Below are 13,308 nucleotides of genomic sequence, written 5' to 3' on the forward strand. Positions count from 1 at the left end.
TCCATATTATAAAAATAATAAGTTGGTTGATTAAAACTGACAAAGGCAAACAGAAATGGTTTTTTCTTATTTGTCCTTCAATTCATGTACCTCAACTATCCTTTCCCAAAGAAACTGTCACAGAATTAAAACCTCCAGAAAATGATTTGGGTGACTATTTTCTCGATTCTCTCAAGGATAGTACATAACTGGTAACATTCTAAGATACACAGGAGCTAAGTTAATTCTTTACATACTGTGGATGATGTAGGGCATCGTAGCTTAATTCTCTGACATCTGGTTGAGCCTGGCTGAGTCTGAACTAGAGACTTCTCAGTCTTTTCTTTGGCCTTGGCTTTGCACTGTTCTTTATAGTACAGTTCAGATATAAAGTGTTTAGAAATTTTATCTACTGCATTGTTACAGTTGTAAAAGTAAGGGATAAGGGAGAAACTAGAATGTGATCCTGTGTAGAAATTCTGAAACTTAAAAATTACAGTCTTAATGGAAATTTATAAAATTAATACATAGATTAAAGCATTTGTCACATTGTGTTGTTATTTTCTTGTGAGGTTAAGACTTGTACACATATATAGTTAACATTCTGAGGACTCTGGTTACTTTTTATTTTCTTTGAATTTCCTGAGATAAATTTGAGATGAATTTTTTCATGAGGAATATTCTGCAGTGAACTAAATAGATTAAAATTTATATGAATTAAAGCATTTCTAAATATTTTTAAACCAAATTTATCTGATCAACATGGTTACATTTGATATTTTTTCATAGAAAAATAAGGAACATAGGGCTTTTGTTTCCTCTGCCTTCCCTTCCCTTGGCTTTTTTGCTGTTGTTAATATGGTTTTTAATTGTTTCCTACATATAAAAATAACAACTGTCCATTATTTTTTAAAATTCTGTAGGAAAACTGTGAAAAGAAAAACATAATCCCTGGAATCCCAACACTGTCAGCATTTTGATTCAGTTCTTTTTTACTATTGCTCTCTATCTGTTTATATTTCTGAACCTTTTGTTTTTAACAGCTATTGTGAGCATGTAAATTTGCTTCAAAAACACAATTTTCAATGAATGCATGATATTCCATCATTTAGATGCACTATAATCAAATGTTCCTCTATTGTTGAGAATTTATTTCCAATTTTATAATGTTAGAACCTGTTTGTCTTTTAATAAAAATGTTGAACCCATTTGTAATCCTTATAACAACTAATTTATGATTCTTTGCCATACTTTTTGGTAATATGGACTATTTTCTTCTAGGGATGATTTGGAAAATATACATTTTGTTCCTCTTGTAGATAATTACTTTTTGTGTTCTTGGAGATTTTGATGCATATTTTACTTTTATTTTATTTTATTTTATTTTATTTTATTTTATTTTACCGTGTCAGGTCTTAGTTGCGGTGCACAGGCTCTTTGTCGCGATGCGTGGGCTTTTCTCTAGTAGTGGCACACCAGCTCCAGAGTGTGCAACCTCAATTGTTGCGGCACACAGGCTCTCTAGTTGTGGCGCACAGGCTCTAGAGTGCATGGGCTCAGTAGTTGCAGTGTGCGGGCTTAGATGCCCCGCGGCATGTGGGATCCTAGTTCCCCGATCAGGGATCGAACCTGTGTCCCCTGCAGTGGAAGGCAGATTCCTAACCACTGGACCACCAGGGAAGTCTCGATTTTGATGCATTTAAAATTTTGAGAGTGAAACAGTTATCTGCTAATTCATCCATGAAAAATTTGGAGTAGTTTACATTTTCTTCAATTTCTCTTTCCAAATTCCCGGTTTCTTATCAATATAATTTGGAATTTTTGACCCAGATTAATATAAAATGGTTAGTTTTTCAAAAATATGTTCTTGAAGGTATTTGCATTGATTCATAGCATATTAACAACAAGTTAATTTATTTGATTGGTTTAGTTGTTTAATATTTCTACATCCTAGTTCTTAAAATTTTATTTTGAGTCCTCTCTGGCTTGGTTGGAACAAGTAAGGGTTTGTGGATAATATGTTACGCTATTGCTTATTTGAAAATGTCTTTCTCTTGCAAATTAACAATTTGACATAAAATTTTAAGTCATAACTTCTTGCCTCAAAATTGGAGCCATTGCTCCATTGTTTTCTGGCATTCAGTATTACAGAAAAGTGTAAGAACAGTCTTACTTTTATTTCTTCATGCGTAACTGTGATTGTCCTAGATGTTTATAGGCAGGTTTTCCTCTATTTTCTTAAAATTTGAACATTTTACAAAGATCTATCTAGGATGATATTCTGTTTCCATTAATTTAGTCTGATACCCAATGAAGTCTAATCTGCAGAGTCAGCTTCTTCAGCTCAGAAAAGTTATATTTTATTATTTCTTTGGTTTGTAACTTCTCCATTTTCTTTTGGGGAATCGTTTTATGAGTTGACTGAGTTTCTTAGATTTGTATCCCATGTCTTATGGTTTTTAGAAATAATTGAGCTGTATTGTCTTTGCCACAGTAAAACCAATACTTAGGAAAGGGTTACCAATTAAATTCTCTTAGATTTGGTATAGATAAGATAAAGTAAGTGGAATAATTTTCTTTTATAATTAATTTGTATTAAAACAAAAGTTGACAAAGTAGTTTCAGAAACCTGGAGATATTTATTTCCTAACTAGGACAAATATTTCCCTTGAAATATTCTCATTATTTTCTCAGAAAACCAACTTTTTTACTGTATAAGGAAAATTTTCAGTCTACTCTTAATTAGAACTATCACAAATCTCAATTAATGGACTCAGAATTAATGAAGTATTATTTTGGATTCTTTAAATAATCGTATACTTGCACTTACTTTAATGCATATTTTTACTATTTATGTCAGTTCCCTCTGTGAAATAGAAGATTCCCTCCCTCCTGGAAAAGCAGTTTTTTATACGTGGGCTGATCCAGTGGGCTCTAGAAAGCTGAAGTGGAGATGTGGAAAAAGCCACGGTGAAGTAACACAAAAGGATGTATGTACTGGATTGATTATTATGGTGTTCTCAGCAGTCTTTTATTTACTTATTTATTTTTTGAGTTACTCTCTTTCAGCCTTACTAGTTTTGAGGCCTCTTTTGTGTTTCCACTTCTTAAAAACTGCCAAAGATTTTTAAAGCAGTATTCAAACTTTAACTTAACCAAAAATGTTTAAAACTGGAAACAGTCTTATTTTGTCTGCCTTTTTATTTGCTTCTGTTATGTTATAAAGGGTAAACTTAGGTACTTTCGGCATTCAATTTATAAACCGATATAAATACATTCTTTGCATTGAAAGTCATCTCAAGTCAATTTAGCTTCTGTGAAGGACATTTAAGGATCTATTAATGAAAGAATTTATCTCTGGATGGCAAACTATTGTTTTTTATAATAATAAAGTTAGGTATAAACATTCTCCAGTAACATATTAAATGACTTGCAGAAATTGTTTTATTAAAGTTTTGTTGGTCTTTCAAAATTTATCTTAATTTGTTCCCTATTCCAGTGTCTTTTTTTCTTGCCACTAGTTATTATTTCTCTTATCAAATGAGTAAATGAATGAGTATTGAATTTTTATTAATTTTTATGACTTTTTGTAATCTTTTGAGATGATTATATATTATTTGGGCTTTGTCCTATTTGGTTGGTTTTTTAATATTAGACCAACCTTGTATTTTTGGAATTGACTTGCCAGTGTTTTAAGACTTTTGCTTGTATTCATGAGAGAAGTTGGCCTGTAACTTTCCTGCTTTGTAATGTCCTAACCAGATTTTGAGGTTAAGGTCATTCTAATACATGCTGGGAAATATCTACGATTTTCCTATTTTCTGGAAGAGCTTATGTAAGATTGGTATGATTTCTAGAATGTTTGGAATGTTTGCTAGAGCTCACCAGTGAAGCCAAGCCATCTTAACTAACCTGCAGTAGTCTTTGTAGGAAGGTTTTAAATTATGAATGCTATTTTATTATTATATGTAGAGCAATTCAGCTTTCTATTTCTACTTGTGTCATTTTGGTAAGAGGTTTTCTAAGAATGCTTTTATTTCATCTCTGTTTTCTAATATATTGATATAAATGTTTTCATAATATCCACCTTTTTATCTTTTAATATTTATGGGGATGATTCTCCTTTTCGTTCCTAGCATAGACTATTTGTACCTTCATTCCTTTTTTCCTGATAAGTTTTGCTGAGATTTTATTAGTTTAATTAGTTTCAGTTTAGTTTTGTCCATCAGAAAACCATCAATTTGCTCTTTTGATGATCTCTTTTATACATTTGTTTTCATTTTCACCTATTTCTGCTCTAATCTATATTATATTCTTTCACCTTTCTTCTGTTTTAATTTGATAATTTTCTTCTAAACTCTTGAAATAGATATTGTATTAGTCTGCTCAGGGTGCCATAACAAAATACCTTAGACTGGATGGCTTAAACAATGGAAATTTATTTCTAATGGTTCTGGAGGCTGGAAGCTTGAGATCAGAGTGCCAGCATGGTCAGGTTCTGGTGAACCTGGTGAGGCCTCTTCCTGGCTTGCAGATGACTGCCTTCTTGCTGTGTCCTCACATGGCAAAGAGAGAGTGAGTGAGCACTGTGGTGTCTCTTATAAGGAAACGAATACTGTTGGATCAGAACCCTATTTACACCTTCCCCCTCCCCCAGGATGTCATTTAACCTTAATAACCTCCATAAAGGCCCTATGTCCTAACACAGTCACATTGGAAGTTGAGACGTTAGCATATGAATTGGGGGAGGGGGCAAATGAGTTCATAGCAGATAACCTAGATCATTGTTTTTTAGATTTTCTTCACTTCTTATTTGAAGTCACTTAAAGTCACGAACTTCCCACCAAAAACAGTATTAACTTTATCTCACAAATTTGCCTGTGTTGTATATTACTTATTTTTTAGTTAAAAATATTTTCTAAATTTCATTGTGATTTATTTTTATATTTTGGCTTCATGGTTACTTAGGTTATCACTTTTCAGAAGTATTTTCTAGTTATGTTTGTTTATTTCTAACTTAATGCCACTGTGACTAGAGAACATATGCTGATTCAATTCGTTGGAATTTATTGAAATTGACTTTGTAGGCCAGCATGTGGTCAGTTTTTGTAAATATTTTATGTGTATTTGAAAAAAATATATATTCTGTAGTTGTTGGCTACAGTATTCTATGTGTTACCAGGTCCAAGCTCGCTCTGCTCGCCGCACGACAGGCCAGTAAATTGGGAGACGAGGTGTTTAGGCAAGGAATAACAACTTTATTCAGAAAGCCAGCAGACCGAGAAGATGGTGGACTAGTGGTCCAAAAAACCGTCTTGTTGGGGTCTGGATGCCAGTTTCTTTTATAGAACAGAGAGGGGGAGGAGGTAAGGAAGTAAAGTAGAAAGGCCATTTATATTGCAAAACATCTCACTTGGCCTGCATTGGGGAGGGAATGTGTTAGTTTCTTCTTTTCTGCAGCCATTCACAGGTGGGCGGGGTCAGATTCTCTCCCTGTGAGCCGAACAAAGGCACTTTAGTTTAAGGTTCAGGCAGAGAGGCAGGGTTCCCTGAGGCAGGCCATTACGCATGATTATAATAACAAAAGCAACAAAAAGCAAAGGTTAAAGTCAAAGAAAGAGATCCAACATGGAGTCAAAATTGGCTGTTCCCTGTTACATATATATATTGATTTATTCAAGTTTTGTTGAATTGTTTAAATCTATCTCATTAAATTTTTTGTTTGCTTGTTCTGTTACTTGAAGAGTGGTGTTTAAAATCATGGGCATTCCTTTTTTGGTTTTGTTAGTTTGGGCTCTTATATTCTGAACCTATGTGATTAGGTAGATACAAATTTAGAATCATTATGTCTTTTTGTTAAATTGATTCTTTTATCAGTATGTAGTATTGCAGTGCCCACCACAGTATCTTTTTAGGCTTAAACATTCAGACTTACAAAACTATCATAGGCCACAGTTTACAACTGCCTGCTTGGGTGGATACAGGCTAGGAAACACAGCATACCAGCAGGGAGCATCAGACAAGTTTAGGTGGTATTCTCTTTGGTCACTTCAAACAACAGCTTTGATGTGAAGGAAAACAAGGCTCACTGGGTGTGTTATGAGCCCCCCTTGACCTAGAAGCCCTACCCCACAGTAGCAGATATCTCTTATAACAACCCATGAGCATAGCTTGTAGGTTTTCTGCAAGGGACACAAAAAGATCATCACATTAAGAGAAGCCTAAAGCTTTAGCTTCCTACTATATTGCAACATTCATTCTTGACTTATTAAAACCTGCTGTAAATTAGTGCTTGTACCACCTTCCCAGTAATGTAAGGACTTTAGAACTCTTTAACTCCATTTACTCCTTCCGTCTTATGTAATATTGTTGTGTGTTTTATTTCTAAATAGGTTAACTCCCATAAGAAGTATTATTACTGCTTTCTACAATTAGTATTCCATTTAAATTAACCCACATATTTCTCCTTTTGCCACTTTTCATTTCTGCCTGCATCTCCATACTTCTGTTTGGGTTCATTTTTCTTCTCTTTACTATTTTTTTAGTGTGAGTTGTTGACTAAAAAATTATTCACAACCTAAAAGTTGAGAGTTATGTTTTATTGGGCGGGAACTTTTAGGACTTCAAGCCCAGGAGGCAGCATCTGAGTAACCCTGAGAGAACAGCTCCGAGGAGGCAATGGGGGAAGCCAGGTTATATAGAAGTTTTACAACAAGGGGCAGGTAGTCAGGAACATCAAAAGATTATTGTTCATTAAAGAAAACCAGATATCCCAAGTTAAGGAATTTAGCACTTTTCTGTGTATAGGAAGATGCAAGAGTCTGGGCTCACTGAAATCATTCCTTTGATACGCACCTCAGCTATCTTGGGCCAGTATCCTGTGTTTTCACATCCTGAGTTTCCTCAGGGCTCACCGTGGGGAGTGGCTGCAGTCTGATGGCTGCTAGATGGCAGGTATTCTTCCTGAGTTTCCTCAGGGCTCACCAGCTCACCATAGGCTGTGGCTGCAATCGCTGATGACTGTAATATCCTTTGTTTACTGATATGGCAGCCAGTATTCCATTTATCAGAGGCTACAGCTGATTAGTTTTCTATCAGTTTCATTCTGGACATGTCTTTATTTTGCCCTGTTTTTAGTGGAGTATTTCTGCTGGATATCAAATTTCAGGGTTGGCACCTCTTTTTTTCTGTTTATCTTTGGAATTCACCATTACGTAAATGTTAGACTTTTCACCGTGTCTCTTATGACTTTTATGTGTTGTTCTATATTGTGTCATCTTTTTCTCTCCTACCTTCAGTATGGATATTTTCTTCTGACCTATTCACTATACTTCTCTCACTGTGTCTAATCTGCTCTTAAAATCATCCATGGAGTTCTTAATTTTAATTATTGAAATGATCAGTTCTAAGATTTCTATTGTAGAAGTTTTTGTTCCAAAATTCTCTATCTTGTTACATAATTTCTTGAATGTTTTGATCATAACTACTTTAAAGCCTATCTGACAATTCCAGTATCTAGATTTCATATGGATATTTTTAAATTTTCTTTTTTTTCTTGGTTTTCACTCAAATCCATACTTTATGCATGTTTATTTTTGCCTGTGTGCTGGACATAGTATATGAAAAATTTTAAAGGTAATTCGAGGCTCCGTATGATGTTCCCTTTCTCTTAAGAACATGTGATTTTGCCTTTGTAAGGTAGCTAGTCTAGGGGGAGAGTACCTTAATGGGAATTGAAATTATTTGAACCTGGTCTTCAGTCCTTGTGAGGACTTGTGTATTTCCAGTTTACCCTGGCACCTAAAGTCTCGCCCTTTGGGGACTCAACTAAAAGCCTAAGCTGTTGACCATTCTTTTTGGTATGCCCTGCACTCCAGTTTTGGTCCTTCCAAACATGAGACTCCCAATTTTAATGTCTTTCTTAAGCTCTCAGTGTTTGCTTCTACTTTTAGAACTGGCAGTTGTGAACTCTGAATACAAAGTTCACTTTTATTGGCTTTCTTTCTCTCTCAGATCTTGGCCCCATTAATTCTCACTACCTTGGTACCTTTTCTGTGTTTTCAAACACATATTTTTCCTTTTTAGATTTTGTCCAGCTTTTGCTGTTAGGAAGAGTGTTGGTCCAAGACCACCTAGTCGTCAATTGCCAGAGCAGAAACCCATGGTATCGTTTTAAAATTAAGCTTGTTAGTATAGGGGAGTGTAATGGCATTTTGTGTATTGATGTTTTTTATCCAGAAAATTCACGGAATTCTCTTATTAATATTATTTGTTTTTTATTTTTCCATATGGACAATCATGACACTTAGAAATAATGAGAGTTTTGTTTTCTCCTTTTCAATCCTTTCATCTTTAATTTCTTTTTGCCTTACTGGACTGGCTAGCATCTCTATAAACTGTTTAATAAAACTGATATTAACACATGTCTTTGCCTTATTTCTGGTCTCAAGTTATATAACTTCAACATTTACCTTTAGTGGGATCTTTGCCAAAGTATGGTGTGTGTGTTTGGGGGGTTTGATAAGAGGTTAAAGAACTTCTCATCTAGTCTTTGTTTGCCAAAAATTTTTATTATGCCTGGATATTGAATTTTGTAAAATGTTTTCTCCCACATAAGTACTATTTTATTTGCATAACATTCCTTTCTTACTTCAGACACTCATCTTGGATCACTTTCCTTTTGCCAGTGTTTAATTCCTCCTATAGAATTTCCTTGAGTGAGTCTCTGTTGATGATGATATTTAGTAGTTTTCATTTGTCTTTAGGCATCTTTATTTCCTATACTTTTCTTCACTGAAGGATATTTTTGCTGAGTAAGGAATTCTGGGTTCTGAATTGTTTTCTCTTAGCATATTGATGGTATTTTTCCATTGTCTTTTCAATGTTGCTCTTGTGGAGTCCAGTGTTCTTTGAATGTATTTGAGAGGGCTGCCCATAATTGGCCTAACTTTATTTTTTAAATTCATGATTATTAGATTTATTCAGGAAAAAAGACTTCATTTTAATATAAAAAATAAAAATAATCAAATATTTGACCTGTTGATTAGTACTTTTGCATATTTATAGCATAATATTTATATCAAAATGATAGATCAGGTTTATAAAGGTAAATCTGTAATCCAGTGTAACATATTAGAAAAACTTCAGAATTATTTGGAAATTAGTTTATTTATATCTTAATGTAGTTTTAGTACTATGTATTTTATTTTAGAAAGTGTTATAAGTAACATGACTGTGGTAACAACTCATTTTTAATTTTAGTGGATTATAACATGAATGTGTACTATATATTATAATTTCCTGTTAATCAGTGTTCACTTAACTAGAAATTCATTGCTGACAGTTAATTATTAGAAGTTAATTATTGAAACTGAAGACCCTGATATCAGCACAATGCTTATATATAAAGGCTTCCTGCAGAATTAACCCTGTAGTAAATATTTGTGCTTTGTAGAGCATGCAACTGAGGTGTCAGATATTCTTTATCTTATTTATTTAGTTCAACCCTGCAAGGAAATACGAATTTCTGACTGAACAACTTTTAATGCATAACACATTGATTAGTCTTATAATAAATCAGAGAAAATAAAATTTTGTGTTATTGATTAGCCTAAAAAGGAAGACTATTTAATTAGATTTTACTATGGTATTAAAAGAACAGTTGGCCTGTCTTCCTGACTTCATAATGATTATGGCAGAACCTGTCATCAACTGATTTTAATTATGTAAACTTCCAAATGTTATACAATTATTAATTTATTTTGTTGAACCCTGGGAACGAGGTGCCATTACTATTCTCATTTTTCAAATGTGGAATCTAGATTTCGTGTTGGTTGTGACCAAACTCTAATTTTTTTTTTTTTTTTTGATGATTTTGTTTCAGGATATGATGGCACCTATAAATCTGGGGGAAAAGACCATTTATTTAGTTTCATTCTTTGAAGGCTTACAACGCATTATTTTATTCACTGAAGATCCAAGGGTATTTAAAGTGACATACGAAAGTGAGAAAGCAGAGTTAGCAGAGCAAGAAATTGTGTTGGCATTACAAGATGTTGGAATTTCTCTTGTCAACAATTATACAAAGCAAGAAGTAGCCTATATTGGCATTACAAGGTTAGATGCGTTAAAATTTGGATACATTTAAGTGATCAGTTCTTAATCATTAAGAGTGGTGATTGTAAAATCTAAAATGAGTTAGTTTAAATTTTCTGTTTTGACTATTCATTGATACTAATCTAAGGTAATGCTAATTTAAAAGTGCTTTGATGCTTTTTTTTTGCCTTTTGAGATAAAGACATACCAAAAATCAAATTTATTTCATCATGTTGTTGATTTTCCCAGCTCTCTAAAAATTAGATTTATTCAACTTCTCAAAGGTATATTTTCTTTCTTTAATATGTCATAAGGAAATGTTTAACTGTTCAGTACCGCCTACCACAGTGCAGGGTACACCACAAATCTAACCTTTTTCTATGAGTTTGTTTGTTTGTTTTTGAAGTACATTTGATTTGCAACACTATGTTAGTTCCTGGTACATAACATAGTGATTCAGTATTTCTGTTCATTACAGTGATCACAATTAAGTCTAGTTACCATGTGTCACCATACAAAGATATTATATTATTATTGATTATATTCCCCACACTGTACATTTCACTTTCTAATCACTTTCTACTTTGACCTTGGCACTTTAAGATCTAATAAGATAATACTGTATTTACCATTTCCCACATAAGTCATCACCAGTAAAACTCTTTTCTTTCCCTTTTGCACTTAATATTCCTGTTTATAAACACTTAAAATTAATTTATGTATATTACTGCCAAATTTGAGAGCGTTTCTGTATTGCAGTCTGTATAACAAGGATAATGTAGTTTTAATCCTTTACTTGAGTTAAACTCTCAAATAAATATATAAATTAAAGGTATATGATACAGATTTGACTTTGTTTTTCTATGTAAATTCATCTAGAAATGCCCCTGTCTTCTCCTTGAATGGTATCCATGCCATTTAAAAAGTCATATTGAAGGGAATTCCCTAGCAGTCCAGTGGTTAGGACTCTCTACTTCCTCTGCAGGGGGCACGGGTTCGATCCCTGGTTGGGGAACTAAGATCCTGCATGCCACTCGGCGTGGCCAAATGAATAAATAAATAAAAAGGCATATTAAAACTATTTTCTTAGAAATTTTTATTGTTCTCAAAAAAGTATGTTTATTACTTAAATAAAAATGTCAAATAGATAACAGATTTTAAGCCTGTGAAACCTGATGTGAGCTATCTCCTATGCTAAATGATGTGAATGCAAAGGGGATTAATACATGGTTTCTACTTTTCTGTTTATTAAGTGAACATAAATTTCAGAAGAAATAAATAGAATAAATAAAATTAAATAACTTACATACTTAAGTAAGCAAAACAAGTGAAGTAATTTTAGAATGTGGTTAGATTTTTAAATTCTGCATTTAAGTCTTATAGCAATTTTTTAGTAAATTAGATTTGTTCCATTCACACTCTCTCCTAGATTACTGTTTCACACTTTATCCCTTTTTAAACCCCCATTCTCTCTCAGCTCACTGCCTTGCATCTTACTTCACCGAGTAAATTGACACAATCAAAAGGGAACGTCCAAAGACCCACTGCCAATATCTCAGCTTCCTTTGCACCAATATTTTTTACCTATACATTACAGTGACACATTTCCTAGTTATCATAGATACATTGTATGTGCTCCTATTTAAACATATGTTTCTACTTTTGCACTATATTTCATTCACTCTTGCCTCTTGAGACATTGATCCAGCAATTCTCTTCTTTTTTTCTCCTACCTCAATAATTTTTGGCTCCCTATTGAATTGTTACAACCAGTGTAATTTCTTACAACTAAAAAAAATTCTCTTGAACCTACTTTTCCTGCTACCTACTGCCCATTTCTTTGCTTTACTTTATAGCCAAACTCCTTAGAAGTGTTATCTATTACAGAAGATATATTCACTATCTCCAATTCTTTTTTTACCCATTTTTTCTTTAACCATTCCGAACAGGTTTTTGCTTTCAGTATACCATGACACTGGTCTCGGTAAGATCACCAGAGACCTAAGTATTGCCAGGTCCAGTGTACAATTACCGGTCTTTGTATTGATTACATTTATAACATTTAACACAAATCCCTCCTTGATAACAGTGTCCTTGATGTTACATCCAGGATATCTCACCACCTTGGTTTCTCTTTCTGTTCCAACATTTCTTATTCTCACTTATTGGTTGCTTGTCTTTTTCTCAACTGCTTAATATTGAGTACCTTGAGGCTCTCAGACCTTAGTCCTCTTCTCTGTTTCAGTTTTGATTTCAAATACCATATATATGCCAAAAACTTCTAGAAATATATCTTCAGCCAGATTTTTTTCCTGAACTCCAGACTTATCTATCCAACAACTTACATAAAATCTTTACTCAGGTATCTAAGAGACTTCTTAAGCTTTGTAGTATGTAAAACCAAACTCCTGATCTCCTTCTACCAAAACCTGCTTTCCCACTGGAGTTAATGACAACTACATTCTTCCAGCTGCTCAGGCCAAAAACTTTGGAATCATCTTTGATTCCTTTCTTTATCTTACACCCCACATTCTAATCCATCTAAAAGTAGTGTTTTGGATCTAGCTTCAAAACACACGTAGAATCTGACCACTTTGTACTGCCTCACTCTTAGACCACCGAGGCAGAGCCATCACCATTTTTCTCCTGGCTTACTGCATTACATTCCTAACAAGTTTTCCTGTTCTAGTCTTCATCCCTTTTTTTTCTTTCTTCCCATTCCAACACACAGTACATTCTTAAACCTTAAGTCAGACTATGTGGCTGATTATCTTCACATAATCTTTCAGTGGGTCCTCATCTCAGAATAAAACTCAAAGTCTTTACAGTATCCCCAAGGCTTTACGTTATTTTGCCTCTCGTTATCTGTCTTACTTCATCTTCTACTCTTAATGTGTTCCAGGCATGCCAGCCTCCTTGCTCTTCTACCTGGACTACAGGCATGCTCTGCTTGGAGTCTTTGCTCTAGCCTGTCTCTCTACCTGAAATGCTGTTCTTCTCTTCTGTGCTGGATAACTCCCTCATCTTCTTTAAGACTGTTGAAATCTCGCCTTCTTAATGACACCTCTGGTGGCCACTCTATTCTGATGCTGCAACCCCTGCCACTTTGCATATCCCAGTACTCCACATCCAACTTACCCTGTCTACTTTTTCTTCTTTCAAAAGCATTTTCACCTCCTAATGTATTAAAATATGCTAATTTACTATTTATTGTCTATCACTCCTCAGGTAAAA

At 33.9% G+C, this 13,308-nt stretch overlaps 1 protein-coding gene across 5 annotated transcripts in view; it reads left to right on the top strand.

The window, feature by feature from the left end:
* VPS13A (vacuolar protein sorting 13 homolog A) overlaps window positions 1-13,308 on the top strand; it is a 258,210-nt gene that overhangs the window by 204,349 nt on the left and 40,553 nt on the right. For all 5 annotated transcript variants that reach the window (XR_009503701.1, XM_059924955.1, XM_059924956.1 and 2 more), the window contains 2 exons: window positions 2,840-2,969; window positions 9,863-10,095. Coding sequence is in view for 4 of the 5 variants with exons in the window: in XM_059924955.1 (XP_059780938.1) it covers window positions 2,840-2,969; window positions 9,863-10,095 (363 nt within the window). In the remaining variant the exon portion in view is untranslated. The remainder of the gene's footprint in view (window positions 1-2,839; window positions 2,970-9,862; window positions 10,096-13,308) is intronic.

This window comes from Balaenoptera ricei, chromosome 6 (assembly GCF_028023285.1).
Source record: "Balaenoptera ricei isolate mBalRic1 chromosome 6, mBalRic1.hap2, whole genome shotgun sequence".
In the NCBI taxonomy this organism is placed as follows: Eukaryota; Metazoa; Chordata; class Mammalia; order Artiodactyla; family Balaenopteridae; genus Balaenoptera; species Balaenoptera ricei.